Genomic DNA, 20,082 nt, shown 5'->3' on the forward strand with positions numbered 1-20,082 from the left:
AAGGTCCCGATGCTCCCACAGAAGCTCCTCGAAGAGCTGCTTCCGGGCATCCGCGGTGCTCTATTATAAGGAAGATAATTGTGAGAAAGAAAGAAACAAAGATCTTAACCCGAAACTCGGGGACTGGCTATGCCGGTTTCGCGCGTTTTTAGTTAAGTTTCGCGCTAAGAGCTACGCTCTCAACACGAAACTCGGGGACTGGGAGGATAGACAAGATCCGGAAAGAAAAAAACCGGCATCAACAAAAATTACAAGAAGGTTGGCGAAACTTACCACCACGTTGCTGGTGGCATCGTACCACGCACTGTCGAACTCCTTCACGGCGCGTTTAAGACGCATGAAGTGTTCTTCAGTGGACCGGGGCCCAGCGGGATCTGGCGCTGGAAGGCGGTCCTTCCCCAAGCCACGGGTCGATGCAGAGATATCCACATCATTCCACTTTTGGGCGTAGGGGAGAAGGTGCCCCAGGTCCCGGCCCTCGCGTTTCAGCTCAACGATCCGGCCCAGGAGGCCGGAAGGTTTTTCCGGGGCCACAGCGGCGGCAGGCCCCACATGCAGCACTAAAGGCTGCGAGCCAGTTGGTACGCAGCCATCCACAGCCTTTCCGCGGGACGCCCCAGGCTTGAGGAACTGGGTGATCTTGGGGGTCGTCAGCGGCGGTTTGGGCGTGGCCGCGGGAGGCCCTTGGCTTGGCGACGGTGTCGGCGTAACCCCGGTAGGCTCGAGGGTGAGAGCTTCCGGTTGCGGTGCAGGAGAGGCCGGCGCGGAAGTGTCCGGCGCGGTCTTGCTGGGGGAAGAGCTTGGCTGCTTCTTCTTTTTCTTCTTAGGGCCAGGAGGAACCAGAGGTTCCGCCTGCCCGGCATCTGTGTCGTCGGCGCCGATGTTGCTGGCGCCGGTATCCTGGGTTTCAGGAGGGGAGGTGAGATCCTCCTCCGCGCGGTGATCAGGAGGTGTAGGGGCCGCGCGCCACGAACTTGTAGTGCCTCCCGGAGGGGAGGCAGAGGTGTTGCCGGCACCAGATGGTGCCGGACTTGAGTGAGGAGGAGGAGTTGAGGTCCTCGCGGAGCCGGCTGAGCCCTCCGGCTTGGAGCCAAGCTCAAGCGCAGGGCTGAAAGAGAGAAAAAAGGACGAACTGGAAAAAAGCAACCGGAAAGGAACTTGGTAAAAACAAAGCAAACAAAAAGGGAAGTGAAGAGCTTACCCGGAAGAAACCGGCATCCGCTTATGCTTGTAGCGCTTCGTGCTCACCTGCTTTCCTCCAATGACTTCAGTCCGAGGGCGTTTTGCAGGAGGAGCTTGGCTAGGGCCGGCGTCAGCAGCCGGAGCATTGTTCTTCTGGCCTTGGGCCACAAGTTTGTCCAGGAACTCATCCCCGACCTCGGCCTGCAGGGGAGCCACGTGCTCATGGAACTGTGGGTTGATGTTGGCTGAGGGAATGTCTACAGAAGGACAATAACAAAAGAATATGAGAGATCAAACAGAAGAGCTACCTCAAGCAAGGTCAAGTCGTCAGACGAACCGGCTGGTTCCGGCGGGGACTTGCCGAGGCGCGAAGCTGGAGTCCGGCCCATCTTCAGATCCTGCCAGCTAATGAAAGGGTCCGGGTCGAACTTATCCAAAGGCCGCTTCCGGCAAGGGCCTCGCTGATCTGAGTCAATACGGGGGAAGCGGTCCCTGGCCTGAAAACAAAAGAAAAAAGGGGTTAGTCACAGTATAAAAGTTAACGGTAAAACGACCCGAGTCGCATAATTTCTTACTTCTTGGGACGGAGGATTTTTGGAGCTGAGAGGGCAGAGGCCCCACTCCCAGTCATCCGGCATGTCCGTTTGGCATATTTGATTAGCCTTCAGGACCACATCCGCCTTGCTCAAGGGCAGGCCGGTGATCTTGGTGGGATCACCAGGGCCGTACATCTCGCTTATCTTGTGAGCGCGGCGCTTAAGGGGAAGCACTCGGCGGCAGATGAAGGTGCGGATAATATCGTCGGAGCAAATGTTGGTACCCTTCATCAGCTTCAACATGAAGCGTACCACCCGGTTCGTCTCTATGTGATCCGTGCCAGGATTGTAGTTCCAGTTGACCTTGGCGGGCGGCGCCGGGTTGAAGGGCGGCAGATTGATGAGGTCAGTGGCGCTCTTGTTCTTCACATAGAAGAACGTCGTCTGCCACAACCGGCAAGACTCGAGGCCGTTAAACTTAAAAAAGGGGCTCCCTTGGCGGGAGCCAATGATACAAGACCCGCATTGTACGGGGGGTTTGGGCTTGGGAATGTCCCTGCCCTGGACCGAGTTGATCCGAAGAGAAAAGAAGCGCGCAAACGTCTCGCGAGCGGGACGGATGCCGATGTAGCCTTCCATGAAGGCCACAAAGCAAGAAAGATAAAAAAATGGCGTTGCCGGGAAGGTGGTGAGGCTGGAGTCGATAAAAGTCGAGGAATTGGCGGAAAAAGTCGGAGGCAGGAAGGCCGAAGCCACGCTCAAAGTGAGCAAGGAAAACAACGACTTCACCGGGTTCAAGCACCGGTTCGGTCTCATCACCTGGAAGCCGGCAGGTGACTCCTTCCGGAGTTCTCCTGGACCGGTAAAGCCAGTCGATCTCATATTGAGTCACGTCGGAACCCCTCCAGGCTCCGCGTGTGATACCGGAAAGATCCTTTCCGGGGGCCCGGCTGGAGGTGCCGACCTCTTGATCTTTGCTGGACTCCATTTCCATACGGGCGAGATTTTCAGTTAGCCCGTCGGAAGTACTACTGCCTTGCCTACTAGAGGAGGCGGTGGGAAGAGACTCTTCGCTAGACATATAGATCTGGACGACGCCGGAATCTACCGAAAAACAGTTTTCCCCAGAAAGACCCTCGCGCGAAGATCTACGAGTAAGAGAAAAAGCAAAATAAAGAGGGGATAAATATTCTACCACCCCAAGATCTGGAAAGCAAGAAGAAAAGAGGTAGAGGCGTATCGAGCCTAACCTGAAGCGGCGGAGGCGTTCAGGGAGAAGTCCGCCGGAGGAACGGCGAGCTCTTGGCCGTCGACGAAGGCTGGCGATGAAGAGGGGCGAGGTCCGTCGGAGGGAGCTTGAATCTGCGACGAGGAAGGAACGCAGCAAGAACTCCGTGCAGTGAAGAGCTTCGGCGCGATGAGAGCGACGTCCTAGCACCGACAGAAGCAGCACTCTGGCGGCGACTGGCGGCGAAGAGGAAGCAAGGGGCGAAGGGCTCGAACTGCTCTGGAAACGGGGGCAAGTGCGAAGAAGAAGACGAAGAGGAACTGCCCCATCCTTATATAGAGAGAGAGGAGAATGGGCCGAAAATCGTCGGGCCGCGGCGGTTCACCTTGGGGGCCGCCACGTGGCGCGCAAATACACGTGCAGAAAACAACGTGTCACAGGAAGGCCACACGGATCTGGAACGGCCGCGAGGATCCGGTGTGGCGCCATAAATGCTGGTGCAGAAGCCGAAGGGAAATGACCCCTGACACTTGCGCGTCAGACACAGTGCGCATGTCTCTGATAGGCACGGGACCCGAGATATTCTCGGCTTCGCCGAGGATGTGTTTAATGACTAAGATGCCAGAGGATAAGATACCGGAAAATGTCTTGCAAAGAGAGATAACGAAAATCCGGGCAAAGATGTCGGATCCGAGCCCAGCACCGGATAAATTAAACCGGTATCCAGAGACATGAGAACCTGGCATGGTCTGTTGGATAGAATCCACCAGACTATACCAGCTTCGGGGACTAATGTTGGGGGGATGACCCCCGGTATGCCAAAGGCATGCCAAACCGGATGGTTTGAGCCATCAAGATACCGGTTTCATGTTTATACCGGGGCACAAGGTAAGCGTTTGGCTAAGCGGGGCTAAGCCGGTATCCTCAGGAGAGGTATACCGGAACCGGATAGGAAAGACACCGGGCTACCGGAAAGAAGAGCATGTCGGCAGGACCGGTCAAAGATCCTCTCTAGAGCTAGAAGACAAAAATGAGCTAAGCAAAGTAGCTTTAAACGAAGGGCTGACGATAAAGAGAAGGATGACGAAGAAAGAAGCCGGAGGACGTCAGCCTCCCTGATTAAAGAGGACCCCGGTGTCATCTATGATTAAAGTAGCTTTGTAAAGTAGCTTTGTAAAGTAGTTTGTCTAGTCAAAGATGCCATTAGGGTTTCTTGCCCTGTAAGCCCCCTCTCCCCTATATAAGGAGAGGGGGCAGCCTCCTTCACGGGCGCGGAACAGAGGGGGACATAGGTAGCGACGCTCGGAACACCGAGGGAGAGCTTCTGTGAAACATAAACCTGTAACCTATGAAAATCAATGAAGAAAGTGATCTAGAGCGAGTTCTTCCTTATGTCTTTCTTCTTCAACCTCTAGCCTCGGCTAAGTTCTTGAGGAAACCATCCGGAAGTTCATCCCATCTGATCGCAAACCCTCCCCCGAATCCTCTAGCGTCCATTCGGCCCCAATTTAAGCCATCCTATGGCATATGTCTGTTCACCACGACGACACCAAGCTTAGACTTTTCACTCTTCTTGATCATAGTATATCATCCTCCTCTCTTGACTCTTGAAAACTTCCTCCACACCAAACTCGAAACAAACTCATTAGAGGGTTAATGAATAATCAAAATTTCACATGTTCAGAGGTAACACAATCATTCTTAACACTTCTGGACATTGCCCAAAGCTACTGGAATTTAATGGAACAAAGAAATCCATTCAACATAGCAAAAGAGGCAATGCGAAATAAAAGGCAGAATCTGTCAAAACAGAACAGTCCGTAAAGATGAATTTTTCTGGGGCACTTAACTTGCTCAGATGAAAAAGCTCAAATTGAATGAAAGTTGCGTACATATCTGGGGATCACGTACGTAAATTGGCAGATTTTTCTGAGTTACCTACAGAGAGCCCTGCCCAAATTCGTGACAGATAGAAATCTGTTTCTGCGCAGTAATCCAAATCTAGTATGAACCTTGCTATCAAAGACTTTACTTGGCACAACAATGCAATAAAATAAGATAAGAAGAGGTTGCTACAGTAGTAACAACTTCCAAGACACAACAAAACAGTAGCAAAATAAAGACATGAGTTATCTTCCAAGTAGTGCTTTCTTTATAGCCATTAAGATGAGCTACAAACACCATTCATTGTGTAGGGCTACAAGAGCACCTCAATGCCGGAGTTAACAAGCTCCACAACATTCGATGTTCATATTTAAATAACCTTAGAGTGCATAATAGATCATTGCAATTTAGACCGAGAACTAACATAGCGCACACACTGTCACCATTACACTATGAAAGGGGAATAGATCACATCAATACTATTATAGTAATAGTTAACTCCATAATCTACAAGAGATCACAATCATAGCTTATACCAAGTACTACATGATGCACACACTGTCACCATTACATCATGAAGGAGGAATAGACTACTTTAATAACATCACTAGAGTAGCACATAGATGATATTCAACTAGATCACAAAGCTCATGATCACATAAAGATCACATGGGAGAGAGAGATGAACCACATAGCTACCGGTACAGCCCTTAGCCTCGAGGGAGAACTACTCCCTCCTCATCATGGGAGACAGCAGCGGCGATGAAGATGGCGGTGATGTCGATGGAGATGCCTTCCGGGGGCAATTCCCCGTCCCGGCAGCATGCCGGAACAGAGACTTCTGTCCCCCGAATCTTGGCTTCGCTATGGCGGCGGCTCTGGAACTTTTCTCGTATCGTGGCTTATTCCTTTAGGGTTTTCGCGACGGAGTCCTTAAGTAGGCGGAAGGGCAGCCTCGGAGGGGCCCTGGTGGGACCACACACTAGGGGGGCGCGCCCCACCCCTTGGCCGCGCCGCCCTGGCGTGTGGGGCCCCCTGGCTCCCTCTGGTCTCTCTCCGGTGTTCTGGAAGCTTCGTGGAAAAATAAGATACTGGGCGTTGATTTCGTCCAATTCCGAGAATATTTCCTTACTAGGATTTCTGAAACCAAAAACAGCAGAAAACAGGAACTGGCACTTCGACATCTCGTCAATAGGTTAGTTCCAGAAAATGCATATAAATGATGTAAATTGTGTATAAAACATATGTGTATCATCATAAAAGTAGCATGGAACATAAGAAATTATAGATACGTTTGGGACGTATCACCCTCCGCCTCGAGGTTGCGGAGTTCGATATCCGTGGTGAAGTAGGGCCACCATTTCCCTTTGGCTTCGTTATCTCGCGTACGAGCCTTTGATTTCTTGGTGGCTACTTCCTCCACCTTCTTCTCCATTTGTTCAGCACCCGCAGCTTCTTCCGGGTAAGCTGATGATCCCTCGATGTTCTTGCTGGAGTCTTTCTGAGGCTCCAGATGAACTGGGACGAGGGGAGGAGGGGCGGAGGAGATCGGAGTTTCCATGATCGGCTCAGACGAGGGAGGCGGAGTAGAAGATGACATCTACAAAGAAAATTTGAGACGGTTCAACTTAGTCGGATCCGACGTTTAATTACCCTAGTCATCCCTACCAGCTACGGCGAAAAAGCTAAAGGTTTGAAGACTTACCGGAATGGCTTCCGCGGTGGTCGGAGTTGCCGGCGGCGAGGTTTCGCTGCGGTGGCTCGCCGGACTTAAGAACACGAAGAACAGTTCGCGGCGGCGAGACGACTCCGGCGAAACTCCGGTGGATTCCGGTGCGGCGGAGGAAGAGCTCGGAGGCGGCGCTTTGTAGAGAGGTGAAAAGGGGGCGAATGGGTGAATTAGGGTTGAACGGCGGATATTTATAGGCTTGAGGGAAGAGATTCGTGCTCCGCATCCTGTGGTCGGAACGCAAGCGTCGCGCTGTTGGATGGCTGACACGTGTCGAAAACCCTAAGTGGTAAAAATGGCTAAGAATAAGTTACCGCTCAAATCGCCCGAAAATGGCGCCAAAATTGGCGGAACCGTTTGGACCCTTCGAGGTTCCGGGTAAGAATTCAAAAATTGTTGACCGTAATCTCTGCAGGGGAGTAATCCGGAGACGTGTTGAAAAAATGATGTCGATGGATGAAGTCCCGCGGGATGAAGGTTTTTTCCGACTAAGAGTTGGAAAAGAAGAAAATATGAAGTTGGAGTTCTTCAAGTTTCCCCATGTTATCAAGATTGTCGGAAGCTATAAGTTTTTAGCAAGGCGGAAACAAGAGGTGAATCTCGGAGAACTCTGGGGGCTACTGTTGTGGGTATACTTCATGGGTGTACCATCGACAGTGCCTAGATCCGGCAAGCCCGGGTGGCCCATAGACGGTGATGTGGCATGTGGCCCATCGGGCGGCCCAGTTGCTGTTGATCATGAAGGATGAAGTCCAGCCCAGGATCAGTAAGCCGGATCCTAACCGACCTTCGGAGGAAGCCGGATCCGTGGAGGCCCATAAGGAACCCGGATCCAGTATGACGTAGATGGAAGGCGGATCCTTGACGTACACGGCAAGACATTGTACCGTAGTTAGGCAACCTGTAATCCGGCTAGGACTCTCTATGTAAACCCTAGATCCGTGCACTTTTATAAGCCGGATCCCGGGAGCCCTAGAGGCACAACCACAACTCATTGTAACAACGCGAAAGCGCCCAGATAATTCTAGACAAGCAGCAGTAGGCCTTGCCATCGTGCAGGTGGTCCGAAGCTGGGTAAATCGCGTACCACCGTCCCGAGGACTCCCTACTTCTTCTCCCCTCCATGAGGATCCCTCCTCTGGAGTACCGTCGAATAGGCAACGACAAGTAGCGCACACGAGCATGTACAGTTATTTAGTAAAGGGAAAACTGTATCGAATACAACAGAAGTAATTATCAGTTATAGCATGGGTATAGTTAGGTACACACTACGAGTACGACCATATTAGAATTGAAAGTACGAAAAAAAAAAGTATTCCAAAACCTATCAACATGAGATTTAGTTTTAAAGATCTCGAGACAAGGATCTCAAAAGTGAAAACGGATTATAATTTAAACTTTCGGTTCTCAAAATGTTTCATTTGAAAAAAAATCTAGAAAATAAGGAAAAACTGACACAAGGCAGACCTCCTCCTTGACGAATGTCAGCCTTTTTCTAACGAAAGACAAAAGCCCGATCACTGCGTCTTAAACATCATTAAAAGAAGAGCCTTAAACGAAGCCCATGCAATGTTCTTCTGGCCCAAACAAACAGAACTAAAAATCTGGCTTTTCCTTAAAATGAGGGCCCGAGAGAGGAGGGCTCAACTCAACCCGGCCCACAAACCGACCGACCCCATCCGCACAAAATCTCGGCACGACGCGACGCCCTCTCCCCGTCGCACGCGCCGGAATGGCGTCCACGCTCGCGCCTCCTCGGTGGCATCACCCCCCACCGCCGCCGTCAACCGGGGGCAGCCCCGGCCGCCTCCTCCACCTATCGCGCTCCGCCGTTCCCGCTCGCCGTATCCAGCTCCGGCGGGCCTCGACGGTCTCCCCGCGGGCCTTCTTCGGCAACGCCGACCTCGACGGCCTCCTGCGGCGCGCTTGGAGGGGCGCCAACGAGGGGGCCGAGCGGCTCGCCTTCGAGGCGCGGCAGACCGCGAAGCGCCTCGACGTGCAGTACTCGATCTCGCGGCGCGTGGCGGAGGCCACGCGCGCGGCGCGGGAGCGCGCCGCTGAGATCGACGCCGAGCTCGGCGTCGGCCGGCGGTGGCGCTCCTTCTCCGTCGACTTCTCCCGCAACTTCCCAAGGGTACGTATGGCTGTCCCTCAGGCTTATTTCGTTTTAGCACCTGTTTGTTGGCTCGATTTGGGGCTAATTTGTGCTTTGGTGTGCAGTATCGGAGGGAGCTGAGTGACTTGCTGTCGACTCCTATCGGGAGAGCTTTGAGTGTGAGTTCACTGGTAGCTTGTGAGATTAACTTACTATACTAGTTCTAGTTTAAGTGCTTCATGCTGGACATGTAATCATGTAGATCGTCAGTGCGTAGATTTTGCTAATGATATGTGAAATGTATTACGTCCCATAATCCTTTTGAGATGTACTTGTTTCTTCCAGAATTCCGATCTAGTTTAGCAAAACTCTTGTTAGCTTGCTAGCTGCACGGTGTTGCTAATTGTGCAGGAATACTCTGTTCAATTAAGGTCAATTATGTTGCAGGGTTGACGTATTGCGGTGACTTTGATATTGGTCACGAATTAGTGTGGATGGATTCCCACTTTCCCAGTAGTGATTCACTTTCTCAAGCCCGATGCTTGTTGCATGACGATAAACTACTAGCCTTTTCTGTCAGCACTTGGATTCCTTCCCGAAATTACATGGCCACTTTAACAATAGAATGATCATAAGATCCTCTAGGAGATCAGGAGTGCGAAGGTGAATCGTGCGACTTAGCCACTTGAAAATAGCGTCTGTGGAACTCATTTGCATATGCCTAATAAGATGTAAGAATATGAACATATGGAAACGAGTGAGACTATAACCTGTGTATTGGCAATTCATTTATGTTAGTACTAGATTTCCAATTAAGTAATTATTGGGGCAATCTAGGAGAAATTTTCCTACTATAGAGTTTTATTAGCCACACCTTCATTTCAGCTGTCTTATCCAAGAAACCAGGTCATATGACCAAATGTTATAAGTAGTGCTAACTTTGAGTACCTTCTCATATCCAGTACGTCCTCCGTTCCTTATTAGTTCTCGCTGATTTAGTAGAACTTTGTACTAAATCAGCGACAACAAATGGAACGGAGGGAGTATTTGTCTACTTCAATATTATGCTGCAATAATAATGTATACATACCTTATTTTGATGCAGACACTCCTTTTTGTTTGGCTTGCACTGTCGGGGTGGCTCTTCAGGATTTTCATCTTCAGTACATTTGTGCTACCATTTGCTGCTCCTCTTCTCCTGGGGTCCTTTGCTAACAGGGTTGCTATTGAGGTAAATGGTCATCTTTCTTTCTGAATTAAGTATGTTTTCCTCAGTTTAGATGAATTACTCCAAAAGGGGATCTGCAGCACCCTATGTGTTACTGGGTGTGGTTGGTTTATATGATCTTCGTATAATTTTTACAAGCTAGGAGTTATGTTCCATCCCCTTGAGTTTTTGTCTGTAGGACTTAGAATCAGAAGCTAGGAGTTATCTTTGTAGAACTGTTAGAAGCTAGGAAGTTTGCTCAATCCCCTTGAGTGTTTGTCTGTAAGACTTAGGATTTCATCAGTTTAAACTTGGTGCTATATTTTAATACCACATCTGTTACTCGGATTTGGTTACTGTTGCATTGTAAGAGAGTAGTCCAAAGCCTAAATGCAAACAGCAGACATGGCTGCTTTTTTAGATGTAGCATACCACTTTAGCATGTCGGTCCTCATACAGTCATACTTGCATCACAGTTTAGGGTTATCACGTGTGTTCGTTGATGGTTGAAGAAATTAATCATCTGCAGCATCACTGCCATCATTTGGTTCTTCGGCAGTAATCGGCTATTATACTAGGGGTCACTTATCTTGTAAGTTTCACTTGCAGGGATCATGCCCAGCATGTAAAAGACGGTTTGTGGGCTACCGCAACCAAGTAATCCGGTGCATGAACTGCCAAAACATAGTGTGGCAGCCGAACAACGGGTCCTCTGGCGGGGCTGGCCGCTCAAGAAGCTCAGGGCCTGATGTAATCGACGTGGAGTTCGAGGAGAAATGATGAACATGCGTGCTGTTCTTCCACTTCACACGGCTAATCAGGGGACGCAAGAAAATGAGAAGACTATGTTCCAGCCTGGGAATCGGTGAGCCGTTTTGTATGTGCGGCTGTTTTCTGTTTAGGTGTGTTGTACATTATACGCTCGTTACCAGATGATGGTGCATTACTTGGTACGTACATAATTGTATGTTGCAGTAGTGAGCAGCTGTACTGTAATTTGTAGGGCATGCGAATGCCACTTCAGTAATGGAACTTGGAAAGGCAAAACAAAACTCGTGCACAGCAATCGGCTAAAAGTACTGCTACAGAATTGTGTGTTCAGTCGAGTCCGTCCTCTTGGAACTGAATGAAGCGGCTGCCTTCATCGCCAAACATGAGATGGTTCATCCTGTCAATGCCGATGTCTGAGATGGGCTCGACGGGTTGGTCCGCTCCCGTTGCTGGGGAAGACGACGCTGGATCACGGGCGTGTTCATCTGACGAAGGATCCGCGGATCGTCAGTAAATGAGGTTGCTGGACATTTGAAACGACCATAGCTGGACATTTGAATTTTGTTTCCCTTTTTTTGGGGCAAGAAGGTCTGGGTTCTCACCGGAGATGGTGTCAAAGGAAGCCGGCGGAGGAGCGAGCAGGAAGTTGGATGCTACGTAGAGGACCATGACCTGCGCCACGGCCACCAGCACGAACGCCGGAACGGCCACCGCCCAGTGCCTGAGAAGGACGGACAGCAGTCAGCAGCAGCACAGGTGACATTGCTCAATTCGTGATACAAGGAAAGGAGGAGACGCGTACTTGTTGGGGTAGTAGGTAACGCCGATGTGGTGGAGCCACGGCTCCGGTGCGTACGCCCACGCGAGGTACGCGAGCGCGGCGGCGACCGCAGCGATGGATCCGACGAAGCCGTACGCCTCCGGCTCCGAGGGCCTGGTACGGCGGCCTCTTTCCGTAGCCGCCTGCCTGGGACTCCGCCACCGCGCCACCGACGAGGACTCCGTCGTGCCGCCAGCAGGTCGCATGGTGCTCGCGCGGAGGGACTGAGAAAAACAATGTGCAGGTGAAAGCCCATGTCAAGAAAAGAAGCCCAAAATTGGAAAGGCGTCAAGAGAAATGCCCATTCGACGTTGTTGGCAGGTAAAATAGACATGGCACCTGATGATTCGCAAAAAAAAAGAAAAGAAAAAAAAAAGACATGGATCTGACCGCTAGTGTCGGATCATCTCTATAATCAAAAAGAGTGGTGATGTAAAATGTTTTACATCACATTGGCAGAAACATATATCACGAAAAATGTCAAATGATGTAAAATACATCACCGCCTGCCATGACACACATGAAAAATTGCATATATACATATGAAACATATAGTGTTGAACACCGTCTAAAATAAATCTGAACAAATTGAAAATAAATAGTACTAAATTATAACATTTGCAATATAAATATTTTATCAAGTAGCACACGAATCAACCTAAAAACAACATAGAGTTTATCAAATATAACTACATTACATAGAGATAATAATTTTAGTGTTTGCCGATAACCTTCTAAAGATCCACTTGCACATCCGCATTTCGAATGTGATGGTATGCCTCAACAAAGCGCTTCACTCGATCTCCACCTCTACGTGGCCACCAAGTCATACACGACATACATCTTTTTTTTTTCACGCTCATTATCAATTATCATGGTATGCATGATCACACACGCATTTATGATCTACCAAAGTATATCTTGATGCCAAAACTTCAACGGTCCTCTCACAATCGCAAATTAGGCTTCCAAAATCTCAAAAGCTCGCTCCACTTCTTTTCTAACCAAACCATCATCTGTGGTGAGTATCTGTGGTGAGTAGTGACCTGTGGTAGATGTTCAGCTCACCTGAAAATAGTTGGTGCACGGTACTGTCTACTAACTTCTCTGATAAAAGTCAAGCTAATTATGCCTATTATTATTTGCTATAGTTGGCAGCATTGCAGGTGGAGAAAATATACATATGTTGCCATTATATCCAGTCTACGTACAATTCATTTTCTGTTTGACATACTATAAGTACGTCATAAACTTTTCATGGTCTTTAAGTGTTGTAGTGACGTCCTATTATAAGACGCAGATATATGGTTGATCACGGATTTTCAGAACTGAATCGGTCACAACAACTGAATTTATCAAATCCGAATGCCTCTTGGACTTGAATTGGAATTTGTTCGTGTGCGGTCGCAAAGCACACAACTGTGATTTGAAATGTGCGTATCCCTGTCTTATGTCAGTCCATTTAAAGGTTAAGTTCTACTCCTTTCATTTCAAACAAAATAGTTTCCGTTTTAGGTTTGTCCAAGCTCTACGTTTGACCGAAATTATGAGAAAATGTGTCAATATCTATAACGACAAATCTATATAATATGAACTTATATTGTATGATGAACCTAGTAGAACTAAATTGGTGTGGTAGATGGTGATATATTTTTTATACAAACAAAATTAAATTCAAGATAGTTTGGCTTAGAATAAAGCTAGAACTTCAAAAAAAAATTGGAATAAATGGGAGTACATTGCAACCACGAAGCATTGGGTGGCCACGACCGTTGAACAATAACGAGATTCGTGGGTTCGCCCGCTTGAAGACTCTTACACAGTTAATGTAGGTCATGTAGCTATGGAATTTAAGGTTTTTTTTTCGAAATGGAGGAAATATCGCCCCAGCTTATGCATCCAAAGGATGCACACGGCTTTTTTTATTAGATTATTCACGAAACCTTACAAGAAAAAATACAAAAGATCAAACTCGAAGCAACCTTACTATACCTACAGTGGGATGAAGAGGGTGACAATACACCAACTTAAATCATCCAAAACTAAATGCCTTCTCAGACCGCCCAATAGCAGGTGAGAAACACATCCAGTCAAACAGACTCTCAGCGCACGCCAATGCACACGCCATAGGAGTTGCTCCCGCCGTCTTCCTCGACTCCATCTTCAAGAGAGATCAACGCATTAACCTTGCAAGACCTGCCGTCGATGCCACCATGACGCCAAACGACCATGATGCCACCATGACGCCAGCTATGGAATTTAGGTCTAGTTCTTTTGCTGGATCATGAATGCAAGTGTGATCCTGTCAATATCTAAGGAGGTTTATTTTATCTCAAGTAGTGGCAAGCAAGGTTTTTTCTATCTCAAGTACCAAGAAAGTTCGATCCGTTTGGGAACTATATTCAGTGTTGTCGTTAGGATTTTTTATTTTACCTTGTGGGCTTATAGTTGTTCCTTTTTCCTATTTATTCATTTAAATAGATTTATTTGTGCACATAAGTTTTATCGGTAATTATTGTTCCCTCTATCCACAATTTACATTGAATTAATTATTGTTTCATTTGCTTCGAACACTTATTCAGGTTCTATTTGCTTCGAACTATTATTGTAATTTGCAGAAAACATTGTTGTAATAAGTCGACTTATTATGTGTGTTTGAAACTATTATTTGCTGGTGTTTTATGATAGGTATAATGATTATTATGTGCTGTAAATTGTTATTGTTGGCTGTTGTATGAAATTCTGAAGAAACTGTTGAAATCCCGTCTTGAGGGTTTGAAGGCCGGGGCGCAGATCAGTGCCCTCAATCCAACCCTCAAAGCAGAATATTCTGTTTTAAGGGTTGGTTTGAGGGCACTGATATTCTGTTTTGATGGTTGGTTTGTGGGCACTGATCTGCGCCGGCCGTTTTGGGCTTTCAAATTCGCGTTTTCTCGACCCTTAAATTGGCTTTGAGGGTTACTACTTTGAGGGCACTGAGATGAAGAGAGTAAAAATCTAATGTAAAATGCCTCGACTCATCGGTGACGAGGTTGCCTACAATATTCTCCTTTTGTCATTCATGGGACAACACGACCATGCACATCCAGGGGCGGAGCTCCCCTTAGGGCAAGATGGGGCAGCTGCTCCGCCTTTATTTTTGATAAAAACTACATATATTCACGTATGTTCTTATGTGTATACAATGTTCATTATTTTCTATTAAGTAAATCATACTTTTTTCTCCCATAAGAACTGAGATTTAGATGTTTAAATAGGAAAACGAAAATTTTGAAAGAGGCACACAACTCTCATGTCTTGATTTATTTTATTTGATATCATATTTCCAAAGTCTTTTGGCGATCTTGAAGAACAAGTCTATGAGGGATAAATTTTGAAAAATTCCAAATTTCAACACAACGAGAGAGGATACTTCGTGATTAGTCTAATATACATGCAATCCTTACATATCAAAGTGTACTTAAAAAACATGTGCACTTTTACAACTATTAATATGTTAGTCCCAATAAATAGAATAAAAATTATCAAGTATCATGAATAATAACATTAGAAACTGTAAGGGTATATTGCCCCTATGTGTGGTTTTGGTAATTAATGACAATCCCTATGGACTAATATTTTCATTAAGTTTATATGAAGGAATATTTCATATGTACTAGTTGTAGTCCATGTGTTGGATTCAAGTATGGATGCCATGAAGATAAATATATACCTTGAGTATTGGCCTCAAGATCATCGATTTGAAGACATATATATGTGATATGATCAAGAAGAAGAAATGAAGATGGAGTTCTTATGTGGAACTCAATATTAGCCATGCTCTAGCTTATGTGATAAGCAATGAATGATCAAGATCTTGAGTGCTTGATTCCAAGTGAAGAATTCAAGCTATGGCTCTAAGTCGGTGTCATGATAGTCTCATAAGTTGGACTATGGTTGACTAAGATTTAGAGCATGCAAGCAAATGAAGAATTCTTTATACACCTCAAGATAGTATAATAGAGCATGACAAGATACAAGGTTGACCAATACAAAGAGTGAAGAATAGATTCAAGTTTGGTCAACACATGAAGCATGAAGATTGTACCACGTGAAGTCATGTGGTATGGTAAGCCTTGTCAATTATGCTTTATGAACTAACCCATCATATATGTGCCCTTGTGTTGTCTATATGGGTTAGGTATCTTTCCATGGGCATGCATCAAAAGGGAGATCTCATATAGCCCATGAGAGGATGACATCAAGTGGTGATCATCATCAAGGTTGAGTTGGGCAAGTTCAAGTTGAGCATCTCAAGAGGATCATATGCTTGAAGCTTGCCGTCCATTTGGTGATAATGGACACGTGAAGATGTGCATCAATGGAGCTTTCCCATCATGGTGTATGGGGGAGCATTTGTGAGTCTTCACGAAGTAACGATGATCAAGTGAGGCATTCCGGCTTGAGTGGAGCTTGAAGAGTTATCATCAAGATCAAGCGGGATGCGCAAGGCAAAGGTATGACCTTGATAGGTTTTCCTTTTACCGGTCTCAAGGTGGTTGATGGGAGACCGGATTATAGGATAGATAGCCGCACTATCAAGAGGGGATTTCGGTTGGGTAACTTGATCACATCGTCTTAGGGAGCTCAATCCTTTGCATACTTTGCATATCCCTATTGCTTCTTGGTGTTTCTCTGTGAGAGGTTCTTGAGCTTTTTGCTAGCTTTACAACAAGCCCAAGTTCATCGAAAACAGAATCCGCATGCATCTTCTATTGCGTTTTCGAGTTTGGATGTCTTCACCATTTCTTAACGGTGGGAGACTCCCTCTCTAAAAACATCTAAAAATATCCTGTGAGGAGTCTCCATATTTCTTCGTTATCTTTCCAACAAAATTGGTTTCATGTCAATCGGGGTCCGGACACAAAAGTTATCACAGTTTTTGTACAACATGCTTTCATGCTGGCCCGATTTCTAGCCCGGCGTGACCGGCCGTCCCACCGGATGGCCCGGTTCAAACCGGCCCCTGGACTGGTGCCAACCGGGCTCTATCCAGTAAGCTTTCCAGCTTCACCCGGTGCTGGTCCGGTTAGGACCGGCCGGGTCCGGCCTGTGGCTCGGTCTGACCGGCCCCTGGACCGGACGGCCCGGCCCCAGGACCGGTTGACCGGCCTCCTCGACGGTTGACTTAGCCCAACTTTTCCCCAACGGTTATATTTGCTCTTAGGCTATAAATAGCCCTTCTTCCAACTTGGGCTTGATAAGTTCTTCCACTCTCTCTCCTCCATTGTTGACTTTGAAGAACTTGCCCTCTCTCTTGTTTCCCCCCATGATTCTTGCTCATTCTTGAGGGATCTAAGAGAGGAGATCTAGATCTACAATCCCCACCAATCCATCTCTCCTCTAAGTGAGGGGAACTCTTTAGATCTAGATCTTGGAGTCATTTGTTGATTTCCTATTTGTTCTTCCTCTCTAATCTCATCCTAGCATTTGTTGCTTTGGTGAGATTTGAGTGTGAAGGATTTGAACACCTCTAGTGTTCTTGCTTTGCATCATTGCATAGTGTTGAGCTCTCCACCACGATTAGTTCGAGTGAGAGACCGTGAGCTTGTTACTCTTGGAGGGAGACCTCCTAGTTGGCTTGGCGGTTGGTGCTCCGATGATCTCTTCAAGGAAGATTGTGAAGAGGTTCGGGCTTCTCCTTCGTGGAGCCTGTGAAGGGTGATGCGCGTGAGACACACGTCCGTTGGGAACCCCAAGAGGAAGGTGTGATGTGCACAGCAGTAAGTTTTCCCTCAGAAAGAAACCAAGGTTTATCGAACCAGGAGGAGCCAAGAAGCACGTTGAAGGTTGTTAGTGGCGGAGTGTAGTGCGGCGCAACACCAGGGATTCCGGCGCCAACGTGGAACCTGCACAACACAATCAAAGTACTTTGCCCCAACGTAACAGTGAGGTTGTCAATCTCACCGGCTTGCTGAAAACAAAGGATTAAACGTATTGTGTGGAAGATGATGATTGTTTGCGAAGAACAGTAAAGAACAATTGCAGTAGATTGTATTTCAGATGTAAAGAATAGGACCGGGGTCCACAGTTCACTAGTGGTGTCTCTCCCATAAGATAAACAGATGTTGGGTGAACAAATTACAGTTGGGCAATTGACAAATAAAGAAGGCATAACAATGCACATACATATATCATGATGAGTACTATGAGATTTAATCAGGGCATTACGACAAAGTACATAGACCGCTATCCAGCATGCATCTATGCCTAAAAAGTCCACTTTCAGGTTATCATCCGAACCCCTTCCGGAATTAAGTTGCAAGCAACAGACAATTGCATTAAGTATGGTGCGTAATGTAATCAACACAAATATCCTTAGACAAAGCATCGATGTTTTATCCCTAGTGGCAACAGCACATCCACAACCTTAGAACTTTCTCACATCGTCCTGCATTTAATGGAGGCATGAACCCACTATCGAGCATAAATACTCCCTCTTGGAGTCACAAGTATCAACTTGGCCAGAGCCTCTACTAGCAACGGAGAGCATGCAAGAATATAAAAAAACATATATGATAGATTGATAATCAACTTGACATAGTATTCAATATTCATCGGATCCCAACAAACACAACATGTAGCATTACAAATAGATGATCTTGATCATGATAGGCAGCTCACAAGATCTAACATGATAGCACAATGAGGAGAAGACGACCATCTAGCTACTGCTATGGACCCATAGTCCAGGGGTGGACTACTCACACATCGATCCGGAGGCGATCATGGCGATGAATAGACCTCCGGGAGATGATTCCCCTCTCCGGCAGGGTGCCGGAGGCGATCTCATGAATCCCCCGAGATGGGATTGGTGGCGGCTGCGTCTCTGGAAGGTTTTCTGTATCGTGGCTCTCGGTACTGGGGGTTTCGCGACGAAGACTATATGTAGGCGGAAGGGTAGGTCAGGGGGCGTCACGAGGGGCCCACACAGTAGGCCGGCGCGGCCAGGGCTTGGGCCGCGCCGCCCTGTTGTGTGGCCACCTCGTGGCCCCACTTCGTTTCCTCTTCGGACTTCTGGAAGCTTCGTGGAAAAATAGGCCCCTGGGCGTTGATTTCGTCCAATTCCGAGAATATTTCCTTACTAGGATTTCTGAAACCAAAAACAGCAGAAAACAAAGAATCGGCTCTTCGGCATCTCGTCAATAGGTTAGTGCCGGAAAATGCATAATAATGACATATAATGTGTATAAAACATGTGAGTATCATCATAAAAGTAGCATGGAACATAAGAAATTATAGATACGTTTGGGACGTATCAAGCATCCCCAAGCTTAGTTCCTACTCGCCCTCGAGTAGGTAAACGATAACAAAAATAATTTCTGAAGTGACATGCTATCATAATCTTGATCATACTATTGTAAGCATATGAGATGAATGCAGCGATTCGAAACAATGATGAAGATAATGAGTAAACAAATGAATCATATAGCAAAGACTTTTCATGAATAATACTTTCAAGACAAGCATCAATAAGACTTGCATAAGAGTTACTCATAAAGCAATAAATTCAAAGTAAAGGCATTGAAGCAACACAAAGGAAGATATAAGTTTCAGCGGTTGCTTTCAACTTCAACATGTATATCTCATGGATAATTGTCAACACAAAGTAATATAACAAGTGCAATAGGTAAACATGTAAGAATCAATGCACACAGTTTACACAAGTGTTTGCTTCTAAGATAGAAAGAATAGGTAAACTGACTCAACAATAAAGTAGAAGATAGGCCCTTCGCAGAGGGAAGCATGGATTACTATATTTTTGCTAGAGCTTTTCATTTTGAAAACAAGAAACAATTTTATCAACGGTAGTAATAAATCATATGTGTTATGTATAAGACATCCTATAAGTTGCAAGCCTCATGCATAGTATACTAATAGTGCTCGCACCTTGTCCTAATTAGCTTGGATTAACGCGGATTATCATTGCATGGCATATGTTTCAACCAAGTGTCACAAAGGGGTACCTCTATGCCGCCTGTACAAGGGTCTAAGGAGAAGGTTCGCATTGAATTTCTCGCTTTTGATCATTCTCAACTTAGACACCCATACCGGGACAACATAGACAACAGATAATGGACTCCTCTTTTAATGCTTAAGCATTCAACAACAGGTAATATTCTCATAAGAGATTGAGGTTTTGTGTCCAAACTGAAACTTCCACCATGAATCATGGCTTTAGTTAGCGGCCCAATGTTCTTCTCTAACAGTATGCATACTCAAATCATTTGATCATGAAAATCGTTCTTACTTCAGACAAGACGAACATGCATAGAAACTCACATGATATTCAACAAAGGTAAAAGTTGATGGCGTCCCCAGAAACATGGTTACCGCTCAACAAGCAACTTATTAAGAAATAAGATACATAAGTACATATTCTTCACCACAATAGTTTTTAAGGCTATTTGTCCCATGAGCTATATATTGTAAAGGCAAAGAATGGAAATTTAAAGGTAGCACTCAAGTAATGTACTTTGGAATGGCGGAGAAATACCATGTGGTAGGTAGGTATGGTGGACACAAATGGCATAGTATTTGGCTCAAGGATTTGGATGCACGAGAAGAATTCCTCTCAATACAAGGCTAGA

The 20,082-nt window shown here is 46.5% G+C and overlaps 2 protein-coding genes across 2 annotated transcripts; one reads left to right on the top strand and one right to left on the bottom strand.

Moving 5' to 3' along the window:
• Nucleotides 1–8,221: 8,221 nt before the first annotated feature.
• Nucleotides 8,222–10,913, top strand: LOC127310673 (uncharacterized). Its single transcript, XM_051341327.2, has 4 exons — nucleotides 8,222–8,693; nucleotides 8,780–8,833; nucleotides 9,760–9,885; nucleotides 10,471–10,913. Exons 1-4 carry the CDS (start codon nucleotides 8,292–8,294, stop codon nucleotides 10,639–10,641), a joined length of 753 nt encoding a protein of 250 aa, XP_051197287.1. The 5' UTR covers nucleotides 8,222–8,291; the 3' UTR covers nucleotides 10,642–10,913.
• On the bottom strand, nucleotides 10,817–11,716 carry LOC127310684 (phosphatidylinositol N-acetylglucosaminyltransferase subunit P-like). Its single transcript, XM_051341337.2, has 3 exons — nucleotides 11,435–11,716; nucleotides 11,235–11,353; nucleotides 10,817–11,117 (listed from the first exon to the last, which is right to left on the bottom strand). The coding sequence occupies exons 1-3, from the start codon at nucleotides 11,656–11,658 to the stop codon at nucleotides 10,960–10,962; spliced, it is 501 nt and encodes a 166-aa protein (XP_051197297.1). The 5' UTR covers nucleotides 11,659–11,716; the 3' UTR covers nucleotides 10,817–10,959.
• Nucleotides 11,717–20,082: the final 8,366 nt, after the last annotated feature.

The sequence above is a fragment of the Lolium perenne genome, chromosome 1 (assembly GCF_019359855.2).
Source record: "Lolium perenne isolate Kyuss_39 chromosome 1, Kyuss_2.0, whole genome shotgun sequence".
NCBI lineage: Eukaryota > Viridiplantae > Streptophyta > Magnoliopsida > Poales > Poaceae > Lolium > Lolium perenne.